Consider the following 14,150-nt stretch of genomic DNA (forward strand, 5'->3'; position numbering starts at 1 on the left):
TCTGTGTAGCCCTGGCTGTCCTGGAACTCACTCTGTAGACCAGGCTGACCTCGAACTCAGAAATCTGTCTGCCTCTGCCTCCCAAGTGCTGGGATTAAAGACGTGTGCCACCACCGCCCGGCGGTTATTTTCAATAAAACGATTTAACACATGACTCAACTGCTATATAATCCATATAAACAATAGCTCTTGGGAGGTTTTTGTTCCTTTGTGAGTGTCAGGGATTGAAGTTATGCATACTAGACAAGTATTCTATCCTGAACTATATATACCCTCAGCTCCCTCAGTGACTTTGAGAGGTCTAAAATGTGACATCAGGCCAGTGAGATGGCTCAGTGGGTAAAGGCACTTGTATGCAACCTGATGAAGTGAGTCTGATTCCTGGATTCCACGTGATTGGCTGCAGAGAACTAACTCGAGATTGTCCTCTCAACAGTACAGGCATCATACCATGGGCATGGATGTACCTTCTCATACAGGCGTACATACTCATGCCTCATGGGGGGACCTTTGGAACCCCAAAACTTTTGAGGCTGTCTTTGAGGTGATGCTTAGATAGGCTGGACTAGACTTGGCTTCCCACGAGGGCCAGTTGGGTCCTTGTCTTCTGTAAAGCTTGCAAGTCGGTGTCTAGTATCCGGCATTTCCGCTCATGTCAGAGTGAGTGGCTTACTAGATGAAGCACAGGCTTGTCACGTCGGGGAGGCCCGTCCCCTGTCTGTGCTCTAGGGGCAGACAGCTTGTGTATCTCCTGAGTGCTCTTCCCAGCCTCAGCATTTGGGCGTGCTGTGACCATATGGTGTTCCACCCAGGGCTCCCAATAGACTGCTTCATCCCACTGCCATCTGGAGCACAGCCAGAGGGATGGGATTGTCTCTCTGTGCCCTCAAGGATTGCTGATTCTTGGCAGGGACTTAAGTCCCCTCTTGCTCCGAGCACTCAAAACCCTTCCCTCCCACTCTCCAGTAAATAGTTGCACTGGGTCAGTATTTGTGATTGTCTTCTCCCCACAGAGAAAGATGGTTATTGAAGATGAAACCGAGTTCTGTGGGGAAGAGCTGCTGCACAGTATGCTGAAGTGTAAGGTATGGTGGGCTGGCCCAGGCGGACAAGGTGAGGGCAAGGGCTTTTTTTTTTTTCTTTTTTTTTTTTTTGCGGGAGTGTGGTGTTTAAGGTTTTTCTGGAGGTGGGAATGTATATATGGTATATATTACTTATGTTCAAGGTAGTGTCTTTCTGGTAACTCTCTGGCCTTGGACTGTTGTGTCATCCATGTGGTAGCAGTCAGCAAAGACCTCACTAAACCTCTAAAACCTAAGGGTGAAGGGAAAGTTAGGAATCATTTTGTAGTATCAAATCAGTATTTAAACCTCATTTCTACAGTGTTTTGTGTGACCTTGGGCTAGTAGCTTGGGTGTCTCTGAGTGTCTTCTCTGTAAAGTTGGAGAAGTCCTTCCAGGAGTGTTAAGTGAAGTCGGAGTGTACAGCAGGACTTGGGTGTTAGCTTCCCTTACATCCTCTGCCCTGGTGCACAGGAAGCAAACACCTGGTACACTCTGAGTGGGTTAGAAAGGGCTACCTCACAGAGCTCTTCTTTGGGCAGACACGGTTGGGAATTTATCCATAGGTAACCATATCTCAAGTGAGGTGAGGATGTCTGTTTTCTAGAGGGGAAGTTGGAGAGGAGAGATAGAAGGGAGGTGCGTGTGTGTGTGTGTGTGTGTGTGTGTGTGTGTGTGTGCGCGCCCACACACACACTTGCACACAGGAGACCCTGGTCTTGATTTGTTTTTAAGTTTATTTGCTTGCTTGCTTGCTTGCTTGATTTGGCTTTCTCTGTGCAGCCCAGGCTGTCTCAGAACCCACTCTGTAGACCAGGCTGGCTTCGAACTCAGAGATCTGTCTGCCTCTGCCTTCTGGGTGCTGGGATTAATGGGGTGCACCACCACCCAGCCTGTTTTTAAGACTTGAGTTCCAGTCAGTGGAGCTGAATGCTGAGACTTCAGTCCCTTGTAGGTTGTGGCGTCATGGGGAAACAATTTGCTGTGAGGATTGACTAGCTGGACATAGAGCTGGCTTTCTGTGTAGCAGGGGGGCTTTTAACCACTTGACCACAAGCCAGGCACCTGCTCACTGGGGCTTTACCACCTTACAGGTGAGGTAATTGAGGGTCAGAGAGATTGAGCAACTTGTCAGGGTTACCCAACTGGCAATTTCAGAGCTATGATACAATAGGAAACCAGTTCCTTGGAGGGCAAAGACCCTGATCGTACCCTAGAGGGCCTCGGATGGTACTTGCTCTAGAATCTTCTTCTCTTTTGGCAGAGTGTGTTTGACATCCTGGATGGGGAGGAGATGCGGCGAGCACGCACCAGAGCCAACCCCTATGAGATGATCCGAGGCGTCTTCTTCCTTAACAGGTTGGCTGGACTTCCCCTTCCCAGTTGCACAGCTCTGCCTTTGATTTGAGCCTTGGTTTTCTGTATCCTGGGATTGACCATGCTTTTCCGCCTTGCTTTGTTACAGGGCAGCAATGAAGATGGCTAACATGGATTTTGTGTTTGATCGTATGTTTACAAATCCCCTGGACTCTTCTGGGGTGAGATTTTTGTGGTGTCAAGTGCATTTAAGCTCGGGAGGTCACCATCTGTTCAGTGCAAGTGTGTTTCTGCTATTGATAGCAATGGTTTTCCCACATAGAGAGAGTCCTTCAGTGTTTCCTGGTCCCAGGAGTGGCCCAGTGTGCCAGGCCCTAAAGGTCTGTGATTTCAGCAGGGTCATGTTTTCTTTCTGCTACTCTGAACAAGCTCTGTGGGATCGCAGTTCTGAGGCTTGGCCTTTCTCTAGCTGTGGTAGAGCAAAATGATTTTCTGCTCTGCTACTTCTCATCTCTCTGAACATCGGCCCTCCATAGTGATAGAGAAAGCAGAAAGGGAAATTTCATTCTAGAATTCCCTTTGGGTCAATGCGTTTTTACCCACTCCTAGAAAGTTGGTTTCCTTTACAGTGTCAGGGCCAGCTGTCCCCAAATCTGTTTCTGCTTCACAAACCCTCATTCTACTAGACCCCATCCCCTTTACTACCCACCAGCTAGAGGAACTTATTTCCGAGTTCTTTGGTGTTTCAGCTCTACCTGCGGTAACTACTTGTTCCTTGCTGGTAAACACTGGCACATAGACCCTCTGGCCCTTACTCATTTGCTTTCCCAGGGCTCCCTCCCCGTCTTCCAGGGCCAGCAGGCAGCACAGAGACTCTTGGAATTAGCATCTGGAGAAAATTAGGTTGATACAATGTTGATTTAATTTTCTGAGCTCCCAGTGATCTCCTTTAAAGCCCCTGCCTAGCAGAGAACCTCTGTTAAGCTGATAGATGCCACAGCATCGTCTGGGCATTTGAATGTGTATGCCCTCAGAGGCTGGAGTCTGGCTATTGTCTCTTGCTGTCATGAGAACCAAGTGTAGACACCAGGACTGTACCATTCAGGTCCAAGTGGCTGCTTGTCACATAGGGAAATGCTGCATGCTTGGACAGCTTCAGGCAGCTCCTTGACCTGAATTGATTGATGGTAGCCAGGGAGCATTGCCCTGTCAGAGGTGTGTCTTTGCACTCCCAATGCAAAAAGTGGTTTTCCTCTAATGCACAGTGTGTTCTTCTCTTTCATCTCCATTTTCCCTGAGGACCTGAGTAAAAGCCAGGCCTAGTGTGTTCTCAGGGAGCCGTTGCCAGCCGCCGGTTCCCAGCAGATGTGAGAGTGGCCACAGCATAGGCACACTGGGGCCTGAGGTTTTAGGTCAGACAAATTATTGCCTAAGTCTTAGAAAACTGGAAGCTTGGGATATAGAGAAGGAGAGAGGAGAGTTTTGTGCTGAGGATTTTATTTCTCTAAGAGAAACCTGTCTGTACTGCGGGGTGGAAGGCAGTGAATGTGGGTGTCCCCTTCAGTCTTGTGAGTAGCAGTAGAGAATTCGACAGGGCCCGATTTATGAGTAATAATACTGCACTTGGCAGATAGAGGAGAAGAGTACAGAAATGCCTAGAGTTTTGATTCTAAGGAAGTTGATCTAGTTGAATATAATGCCACCTTATATTTGTGGCTAGTTTGTAGTTTGGAAAGATTTTTGCCACAGGTTGCATTATTTAACCCTGCAGCAGCCTGGAGAAATACCTACACTCATCCCAATTTATAACTGAACAATTGTCCTTGACTGCACAGTGAGGGAGTGGCAAAGCTAAGAACTTGCTATGTAACCAGACTATCCTTGAGTTCACAATAATTCTGCCTCAGCCTCCCAAGTGCTGAATGGTATGTGTATACTACCACACACCTACAAGCCCCTGGTTTTGAAATCACAGGATGAGATCATATTTAGGCACCTTATGGAGATACTTTGCATCCTTGAGCTTCCTGCCTTCCCTTTGGCCAGAGAGGTTGGAGCCTAGGGCTAAGGCACCCATGCTGGACACATTGTCTTTCTTCTATGCAGTGTCTGTATAGTGCTTAAACTTAGAGCTGCTGCCTCAGACCCACTCTGCTGACTGCAGAGTGCTACCGACTGTAATCCCAATACAGGAGAGACATGGATCCTCAGAACCCATTCCTGAATACCGGGGTAGGGTAGTGAGCAGCCTGGGAAAGAGCCGACAGGCTCCTGTGGTCTGGGGTGGGCTTGCTGAGGGCTGGCAAGCTTGACCTTTGCTACGGCCACTTTCTCCAGAGATGTGCTCACTCGCTAGCCCTTGACACCTAAGAGTGACAGGGCTGCAAATACAAGGGTGTCATTTTCCTAGAACTTTACGCTTTTTGCTCTTTAGCAGTTGTGCAATCCTGGACAGTCTGCCAGCTCTGTCCAGCCTGTAGAGACGGAAGACTGAGGTCGTCCCCAGGCAGGAAGGACTCACAGACCCAGGCTAGCTCTGGGCTTTTGTGGTCACCCACCCTTACAGTTCATTGTCTTAGTGTCACCTTTGCAGCTGATTTGTATCTCCCCTGTAGACAGTGGTGGGTTATTGTGCTGGCCCAGCGCGGCCTGTGTGAAGCTGAAGCACCTGCTGCTGACTAGTGCTTGCTCGGGTCAGTGACTTCAGATGAACAGATACTGTCACTAGCCAGGCTGCTGCTGCTGCTGCACACCTTTAACCTTAGCACGAGGGAGGCAGAGGCAGGCGGGTCTCTAAGTCCAGACTGGTCTACAGAGCAAGTTCCTGGACAGCCAGGGCTACACAGAGAAAGCCTGTCTCAAACTGCCCCCCACCTAACAACCCCTCCCATAAAAAAGGAGGAAGAAAAGATACCATCATTAAAAAGTCAAGTGGGTTTTTGTTTGTTTAGTCTCATCAGTCCTAACTTGGCATTCAGGCTCTGAGAGTCCCCAGAGACTGCTGCTAGACTAGCATGTCCTCTGCCTGCCTCAGCAGCTCCCAGCATGCACTGGGCAAAGGAGGGTAGATGAGGAAACTCGTGGTGTGGCATGCTTGACAGCAGAAGGGTGCCAGTGAAGTCTGAAGCCTGGAGTTTACTTCAGTAGTGGTGCACTAATCCTGGTTTCTCAGTTCTGACAAACATACCATGGTTGTGCAGACTGTCAATAAAACTGGCAGCTACATGAAAAGCACAGGAACTTTGCACTCTGTTGGTAACTTTTATCTAAGTATACGTTTATTACAAAATAAAGGCAACTGAAGGACACCAGGGGAGTTGGACAGGGAGGGAAGATTGAGGCTGCCCTGTGGGAAGGCGGGCCCTTGAAGCTAGGAGGTGGGTCATGCTACAGCCACCAGACAGGGGCTGCTTAGGGAGAGCCGGCATCTAATGCTCAAGCCTCCTAAACTCCGACCCAGCTCCGTGTCGGGGTTTCTGTCTGCAGTGTTCTGCTCACCAGCATACAAGCTAGGCACAGCGTGATGGGGCACGACCCTGAGACATGGAGACATCACTTAGCCTCAGAGGTGCTTGTCTGAGGAGTCTGAGTGGGCCTGGGTGTGGGAAAGGTGCTGAGGGTATTTTGGGTGAGGAAGCTCCAGTGGGCAGTGGTGAGAGAGGAAAATGGTGTGTGTGCTCTGGCTGGGTGGGCGGGAGTGCTGGATATGCTTGCTGGTAAGTGTTTCTGGTTTTTTGTCTCCTCTTCCTTGAGTTCTCCTTTCTCTCCCTCCCTGAGCCGCCTGTCCCCTGTCTCCTTTTGTCCTACCTGTCTTTGCAGAAGCCACTGCTGAAGGAGTCGGACATTGACCTTTTATACTTCGCTGATGTGTGTGCAGGCCCGGGGGGCTTCTCCGAGTACGTGCTGTGGAGGAAGAAGTGGCACGCCAAAGGCTTTGGGATGACGTTGAAGGGCCCCAATGACTTTAAGCTGGAGGACTTCTACTCAGCCTCCAGTGAGCTCTTCGAGCCCTACTATGGTAGGGACACCGAACAGGGCGGGGACTAGAAATATGAGGGTCACTTCCTCGGGGACTTCAAGGCCAAAGCTGTTGCTACCTGTGCTCTTCCTAGTCTATAAGCCAGGGTTCACAGACCCTGTCATGAGGGTCGTAGGTCCCTCTCAAATATCTGTTTGTTTGTTTGTTTGTTTGTTTGTTTGTTTGTTTAGACTACAGGCCTACACTCCCCTAAGTAAACTCATGAAAGCCGTACAGTTCCTCCTTGCAGGATGGTGGATCTTGTGTGGTGAGGGGGGAATGAGACTGCCTGGTTCCTAGCTGAAAGCTGGCGGTTACTAACTAACAGATCGTAACCCAGCTGCAGCCCTGTGTGCTGGTGTGAACTGAACTTCCTAGCAGGCAGTTCGGCAGCTACAGCAGTCCCTCTGTCCTGAAAACAGACTGTGATGTGTCGGCAAGTCCCGAGGTCTTTCCTAACAGTTCTTACGGAGGTCGTCGTTGTCTCCTTTTCTCATGGTTTGGTTTTATTTTGTTTGTTTGCTTGCTTGTTTGTCTCGACACAGGCTCTTTCTGGCTAACCCTGGCTAACCTGGAACTCTACCATGTAGATCAGGCTAGCCTCAACTCATAGAGATCCTCCACCTGCTTCAGCCTCCAAAGTGCTAGGACTTGATGTTCTGAGATGGGGTCTCACTTTGTATTCTAGGCCAACATAAGTCCCTGTGTAGCCCAGGCTGGCCTTAAATGTGTGGCCAGTGAATACCTGTAGGCTGAGCCCCCGTGCCTGGCTAATACTGGGTTTTAAATATGAGTGCTTTGAAAATCAAAATTCTCTGCTTCAGTTGATAACTTTAGTCTGGTCAGTTCCCTTTGAACTGTGGCTTCTGCCCTATCAGCAGAGGTAGGAGGGCCCTGGTTCTCAGAGGTCCTGGCCCAGCTGCTGGAAGCAGATAAACTCACAGGGTTCTTGTGTCCCATCAGGTGAGGGTGGGGTCGATGGAGATGGAGACATCACCCGCCCAGAGAACATCAATGCATTTCGGAATTTTGTCTTGGACAACACAGATCGCAAGGGAGTCCATTTTTTGATGGCAGATGGGGTAGGTGATGGCCGCTGTAAAGATGCTTTATGGATTTGTTGTAAATTTAGAGGTTTGTTTTGTTTGTTGTGCTGGGAATTGAACCCTTGGCCTTGGGCATCCTTAGGAAGTGCTCTGCTGAGGACCCCCCCACACACACACAACCCTTGGAAAATGCTTTAGTTTGCTCTTTAGCTGACCGAGTCAGTGGTGACTCTTTAGCTGACCTAGTCAGTGGTGACTCTTTAGCTGACCTAGTCAGTGGTGACTCAAATGTTCACATATTAGGGATGCACAGCTTTACTTATTTTACACGTTTTCCTACAATGTTTGTAAAGATTCTCCATTTGCTTGGGCTCACTTTGCTAACACAAAGGCCTGTAGTTGCTGAGGGCCTGATGGAGCGTGGAGCCCAGCGGTGGTCGGCGAGGCAGAACTGAATGGGAGGCACTGCCGACACTTGTCATCTGGGTTGTTGCTGTTGGAGGCTGTCTACAGGTGGCCTCAGCCTCACGGGCACGGACGGACACTTAAGCAGTAGCCGCAGAAGCACAGAATCCGTGGAGGCCTGTGGCTAGCTAAAGATAGTGTCAAGGCTCTACCTGAGCAGCTATGTGGGGTGCAGCCATGTTGTTCAGCAGAGGCCCCCTCATCCTGTAATCTCACACCCAGGGGAGCCCTCTCATGTGAGCTGCTTTGAGAGAACGGACTGACAGGATGCCGTTTGCTAGAGGATCACAGCTGGGGTTGAGAAGAGCGTTTCACGTTCTTTGTGTGTGGAGGAAGGCAGAGCGTTAGAGGGGCCTGAGGATGCCCTGGCTCCCTGAAGTCTGTACACAGTAGAGGCAGCAGATGGACAGGCTGAGAGGAAGGGCCTCTCAGTGCCTGTTGAGCAGATGTGTGGTCTGCCAGTCTGCCTTTTCTGCCTTTTCTGCAGCAGACAGCAGGGTGGCAAGCGCAAGGATTTTCTGCTTTGGCCTTTTGATTTATTTCTGTTACTTATTTTAAATGTTCATTGTATATAGTAATGTATTGCCCAGGATATTTTCATACAAGTTTATGTATATCGTACATTGAATATACTCCCATCCTCCTTCTCCTACCTCTATCTTTCCCTTTCTCTTACCTTTAAAATGTCTTTTTTTAGTCAATGCCTCACAATAGCTCAGACTGGCCTCAGACTTCCTATAAGATAAAGTTGCTCTTGACTCCTGGTCCTCTGGCTGCTGCCTCCCACGTGCTAGAATTAGAGGCGTGTGCCACCATGGCTGGCTCTAGTTTTGAATTTCTAATTAGCTCTAGAACAAACATGGATCTTGAGAACCATCTTTAAGTCTGGGAGACAGTGGTTAACATTACTTTCATAGGACTGCATCCGTGAGATCTGGCCTGTGGAGCATCCTAACAGAAGCTAGCATTCTTGCTGTAACATGCAACATGGCTTGTCCTAAGTTTAGTAGTTTATCTATTCATTCTGTTGTGCACCTGATTTCCAGAACATCTCACTTTGTAAAACTGAAGCTGTACCCACTAAGAGCAGTCCTTTCCCCGTCGCCTGCCGCCTTTCCTTGGCTGTAAGCATGGTTCATGGCTGGCAGCTCTTTGCTGAAGGAGCTGCTCTGGGAATCGCAGCATGCATTCTTGGAGCAAACCCTGGCCTGAGAGTGTGCCAGCTGAGAGGAAGGGTCTACAGCCAAGGTAGAGTAGTGGTTAGTGTAAGGAAATCCTTGGTCAAATCTATCTCTTGGTTGACCAGTGATAAAGCCAGTATCTTGCCTTTCTTCTGCCTTACTCGTCCCTGGGTTCCCTGGGTTCCCATGTGGAATTCAAAGTTTTCTGGACCATTCTCTGGAAAAGCAGACTTGGTCCTGTGGTTTAGGAGTGATAGAGCAGGGACTGACTACGCTACTCTGCGGAAGCTGAGGCGGCCGGTGAGCCCAGTCCTTACAGTCCCTTCCCGCGGCCTGTGCTTGGGCCTGTGCTCTCTCTCGTTGCAGGGCTTCTCTGTGGAGGGGCAGGAGAACCTGCAGGAGATCCTCAGCAAGCAGCTCCTGCTGTGCCAGTTCCTCATGGCCCTGTCTGTTGTCCGCACAGGTGACGTCCGCTCCCTTCTCACCCAGGACCGTTGAGGCCCTGCTTGTAGTTGACAAGAGCATGGACAGGGGCTGGTTAAGAAATTTAAAAAAGTTTAATCCCAGCACTTGGGAGGCAGGGACAGGCGAATTTCTGAGTTCGAGGCCAGCCTGGTCTACAGAGTGAGTTCCAGGACAGCCAGGGCTACACAGAAAAACCCTGTCTTGAAAAACCAAAAAAAAAAAAAAAAGAAAGAAATTTAAAAAAGAAAGAAAAATAGGAGAAAGAAACCTTGTCAGGTGGCTGATGACGAGAAGAGGAACACAGGGAGGGAAAGGAAAGAGACCCCCCCCCCACCCTGTCTGCAGTGGCTGCTTCATAAATGACCTTGGGCTTGTTGTCTTTATTGCCTGTGGTGGCCTCCCCCACATCCCACAGTAGCCACTGATTGCCCTGGGCATTTTGTCTCCAATCCAGGGGGCCACTTCGTCTGCAAAACCTTTGACCTCTTCACACCTTTCAGTGTGGGCCTCATTTACCTCCTGTACTGCTGCTTTGAACGTGTGTGTCTCTTCAAGCCTATCACCAGCAGGCCTGCCAACTCAGAGCGGTAAGACTTCCTCCCTGTCAGCCAGCTGGTTAGTCAGCCATCAGCCGCAAACCCTGTGCTTCTGTCTGGTATGAACTCTCAAACTTAAGAACCTTGACTTTGGAGATGTGATTCTCTGATAGAAGCCGGGTCCTTGGTGTGAGTGGTCATCTTCAGGTTGTCCAGACTGCCACTTCCACAGCTGTGTTTACCATGCTTGCATCTGGGATTCTCATGTTGGCCCAGGAAGAGTGTGACTATTGATAGAGGGTATAGGCTGGGAATAGGCAAAGGGCTTGCATACGGAGCTGATGCAGGCATCAGGTGCCCCAGACAAGAGTAAGAGAAAACAAGGCTGATCTGAATTGTCAGGTAGTCTGTCAAAGTGCAGACTGCGGTGGAGACTTTGATCCATTCCGTCTGTAACAGCCTCTCCAAGTCATGTCTGTTGGTACCGGACAGTCAGGAATACCTCATAGAGGGACATCCAGTCTCACGTACAAAGAAAAGATTTTATGTATTTTATTTTGAGACAGGGTTTTATAGTATAGCCCTGGCTGGCCTGGAACTTACTACATAGACCAGGCTGGCCTTGAGCATATCTGATTGCCTGTGCCTCCCAAGCAGGACTTAAGGCATATGCCACCAATTTGTGTGAAAAGGAAGGACTTGAGGTGACATTTTTTAAGGCCCAGTATGTGTTGCCCTTTGAGCTCAGGCTTAAGGTTGACTAGAAAGACTGTTGAGGTCTGTGACTCCAGTGGTGCGGTGAGGGAGTGTGCGGGGCGAAGGCGCTTGCTCCTTGGAATGACAGGGTCTCTCCTGCAGGTATGTGGTGTGCAAAGGTCTGAAGGTGGGCATAGATGATGTTCGGGAGTACCTCTTCTCTGTGAATATTAAACTCAACCAGCTTCGGAACACCGAGTCTGATGTCAACCTGGTAGTTCCCTTGATGGTGATCAAAGGAGACCATGAGTTTAATGACTACATGATACGGTCTAACGAGAGGTAAGCCTTCTGGCTGTGTCTGCTGCTACCGCTGGGGTGTTAAGGATACTAGAGGATAGGATGCAGGACCTACTGAAGCTTGGGACAGTCCGTTGTCTGGGTTTGCTCAGCTGGTTCTGCAACAGTCTAGGAACAGTCTAGGGCTTTGGATTACGTTTGGCTCCTCTGGTCTGTTAGTGTGTCCTGCTCCAAGGAGGCAGGTGGATCCCTGGCTCCACAGTCCTGCCCACAGGAACCTGGGCTAACAATGGAAAGAGAGCCTGTGGACGGCAGGCAGGGCTGATTCCTCAGTCAGTAGAGCTTGAAAAGACGGTGGGGGCCTTGTGAAGACAGACCCTTGCCTGAAGGCCGGAGATGCGTAGAAAGCAAATGTAGAGTGTGGTTTGTAAGAGCCCAGACCTTTGTTCAGGGCTTCTTCCGGTGGGCGGTGGAAAGCTGTGTTTTCCTCCTTTAATTGATACACCCCCATCCTCCACCATCACCCAGGGCTGGAGTTACAGGCAGGTGTGAGCCACCCCACATGGGTGCTGGGAGCTGAACCTGAGTTCTCTGCAATAATGGTTTGTTTTTTTTGGTTTTTCAAGACAAGGTTTTTCTTTGTAGCCCTGGCTGTCCTAGAACTTGTTCTGTAGGCCAGGTTGGCCTCGAACTCACAGATTTACCTGCTGCTGTCTCCCAAGTACTAGGATTAAAAGTGTATGCCGCCCACCTGGCCACTGAAGTGCACACTCTTAACTAGTAAGCCACCGCTCCGCTCTGGTCACCTCTCCTCTTTAGACTTTATTTAAGTGTTAGTTTTTCGGGTTTTGTTGTTGTCTTTTAATAAACAATGAGTTAAAGGGCTACCCATGTATTTTGGACGTTAATCTCTTACTAGACTCGAATGTGAAATACTGTTTCCTGGTCTGTATTTTCTTTTCACTGTATTATGTCCTTGGCACAGAAGTTTGTAATATCAGTGTGGCCTGGCTTACTCATTTTTCTTATTATTGTACTTCTAGTGTGAAGCTTCTCCCTGTGTTTTCTTGTAAATTTTATAAATTTATCCCATGTGTTGAGATATTTTATTTTTAATTATTTTTTGGATATGGCTTTAATTATTTTTTTTCCCGATCTTTCAGACTGTCCTTTCTCTATTAAATGGTCTTGGCACACTTTGTAAAACTCTTCTGCTACTTCATTAGCTATGCTAATAAACAGTACTCAATGAGTGTTTATTTCTAGGCTTTCTGTCTTGTCCCGGTGGGATGTCATCTATGAAGTGAGATAATTTTATTTCCTTTCCAGGTTGGCTATCTCAAACCTTTAAATTTTGATAATGAAATCTAATTAGACTTTTTTTTTCTTCTTTTTTTGGTGAATGATTCATTTTCTCTCCAAAAAGTCTTAGTTTGCATGCTCTCTGTAGCTTTGGCTAACTAGAACTCACTATCCTCCTGCCTCAGTGACTATCCTGAGTGCTAGGATCACAGTGTCTTCTCAGTCCTTGGTAGTTCCTGGCACACTGACTCTTCCAAATATTCTAGCTTCCCTCCTGGAGCAGTGTGTTCCTGTTTGCAGTCATCCCATTTCAGCCTACAGACTTCATTTTAGAGACAATCTCTTCAGCTTTTGTTTTGTAAAAAACTGCATTTTTTAGGCATTGTGGTGTGCACCAATAATCCCAGCACTCAGAAGGCAGAGGCAGGAGGATTTCTGTACTTTCCCAGACAGGCAGGGCTACATAGTGAGACCCTAACTCAAGAAACAACATATAAAATGCCACAGAAAAACATGTCTTTTATTTTTGAGGAATATTTGAATTGGATATGGAATTTTTCTTTTACCACTTTAAAAGATATACCATTCTAAACCTCTTCCTTCCCTTTCTTCTGATGGGAGGCTCACTCTTAAGTTTTTAACATATTTATTTTCTTTCCTTTTTGTTTTTAATCTGTCTGTGCACATGAGTACCATTGCCCATAGAAGCCAGAGGCATTAGACGCCACGCCCCACCCCCCAAACTGTAGTTCCCGGTGGTTGTGAGCCATTTGATTTGGGTGCTTAACCACTGAGCCACTCCAGCTCCCACCGTTGGCTTTGTCATTCTTTTCTTGTGTAGTTTCCTCTGGTTATTTTCAAGAAGCCAGAGGTTGACATCAGGTGCTCTTCACCTTACGTATGGAGGGAGGGTCTCTCACTTGACCCTAGAGTTCCCCAAACTCATCTAGTCTAGCTAGCTAGCTTGCTCTGGGGATCCTGTCCCCACCTCCAGAGTGCTGAGACTACAGGTGAGTTGCCAGTGCTTGCCCAGCATTTATTCAGGTACTGAGGATGGGCTTTGTTGTTGCTTAGTCAGTTCTTTAAGGGTAAGATAAGAACCTTCTTGTCAGCAGGACTTGTACTCTGAGTGTCTCCTGAATTCAGCTCAGATCTGTTCTGCTGTCTTTGGGCCCCATATAACTGCTGGGTGGGCCCACTTGACTGACCAGTGACTTCCTCACACTCAGGTGGCCTCTGCTCTGGCTACCTGTCTATGCTGATATCAGTGTGTGGTTTGTTGTTTTCCAGCTACTGCAGCCTACAGATCAAAGCTCTGGCCAAGATCCACGCGTTTGTACAGGACACGTGAGTGCTCATGTTCACTGGTCTCAGCGGAGGCCCTGGCTTCCCCACCAGCTCTTTCTCTTTTCTTCCTTGTTTTCTTTTTCTTTTTGTTTTTTGTTTTTCTGAGGTAGATTACAGAATTTCTCTGTGTAGTCCTGGCTGTCCTCATACTCAGAGATCATCTGCCTGCCTCTGGTGCCTGAGGACTGGCATTAAAAGCATGTGCCACCAGTGCCCGGTGTCACTCAACTCCGTTTCTTTAACAGTGATTTAAAAGCCACTCTTGGCTGGGCGGTGGTGGCGCACGCCTTTAATCCCAGCACTTGGGAGGCAGAGGCAGGCGGATTTCTGAGTTCGAGGCCAGCCTGGTCTACAGAGTGAGTTCCAGGACAGCCCAGGCTATACAGAGAAACCCTGTCTCGAGAGAAAGAAAAAAA

The 14,150-nt window shown here is 48.6% G+C and overlaps 1 protein-coding gene across 1 annotated transcript in view; it reads left to right on the plus strand.

The window, feature by feature from the left end:
* Positions 1–14,150, plus strand: part of Cmtr1 (cap methyltransferase 1) — a 44,456-nt gene that overhangs the window by 18,415 nt on the left and 11,891 nt on the right. The window contains exons 6-14 of the mRNA XM_028767930.1: positions 1,014–1,085; positions 2,326–2,420; positions 2,527–2,599; positions 6,198–6,396; positions 7,360–7,478; positions 9,455–9,551; positions 10,008–10,140; positions 10,948–11,127; positions 13,678–13,734. Of these exons, the coding sequence (XP_028623763.1) occupies positions 1,014–1,085; positions 2,326–2,420; positions 2,527–2,599; positions 6,198–6,396; positions 7,360–7,478; positions 9,455–9,551; positions 10,008–10,140; positions 10,948–11,127; positions 13,678–13,734 (1,025 nt within the window). The remainder of the gene's footprint in view (positions 1–1,013; positions 1,086–2,325; positions 2,421–2,526; positions 2,600–6,197; positions 6,397–7,359; positions 7,479–9,454; positions 9,552–10,007; positions 10,141–10,947; positions 11,128–13,677; positions 13,735–14,150) is intronic.

This window comes from Grammomys surdaster, unplaced genomic scaffold, assembly GCF_004785775.1.
Source record: "Grammomys surdaster isolate TR1022 unplaced genomic scaffold, NIH_TR_1.0 183, whole genome shotgun sequence".
Taxonomy (NCBI): domain Eukaryota; kingdom Metazoa; phylum Chordata; class Mammalia; order Rodentia; family Muridae; genus Grammomys; species Grammomys surdaster.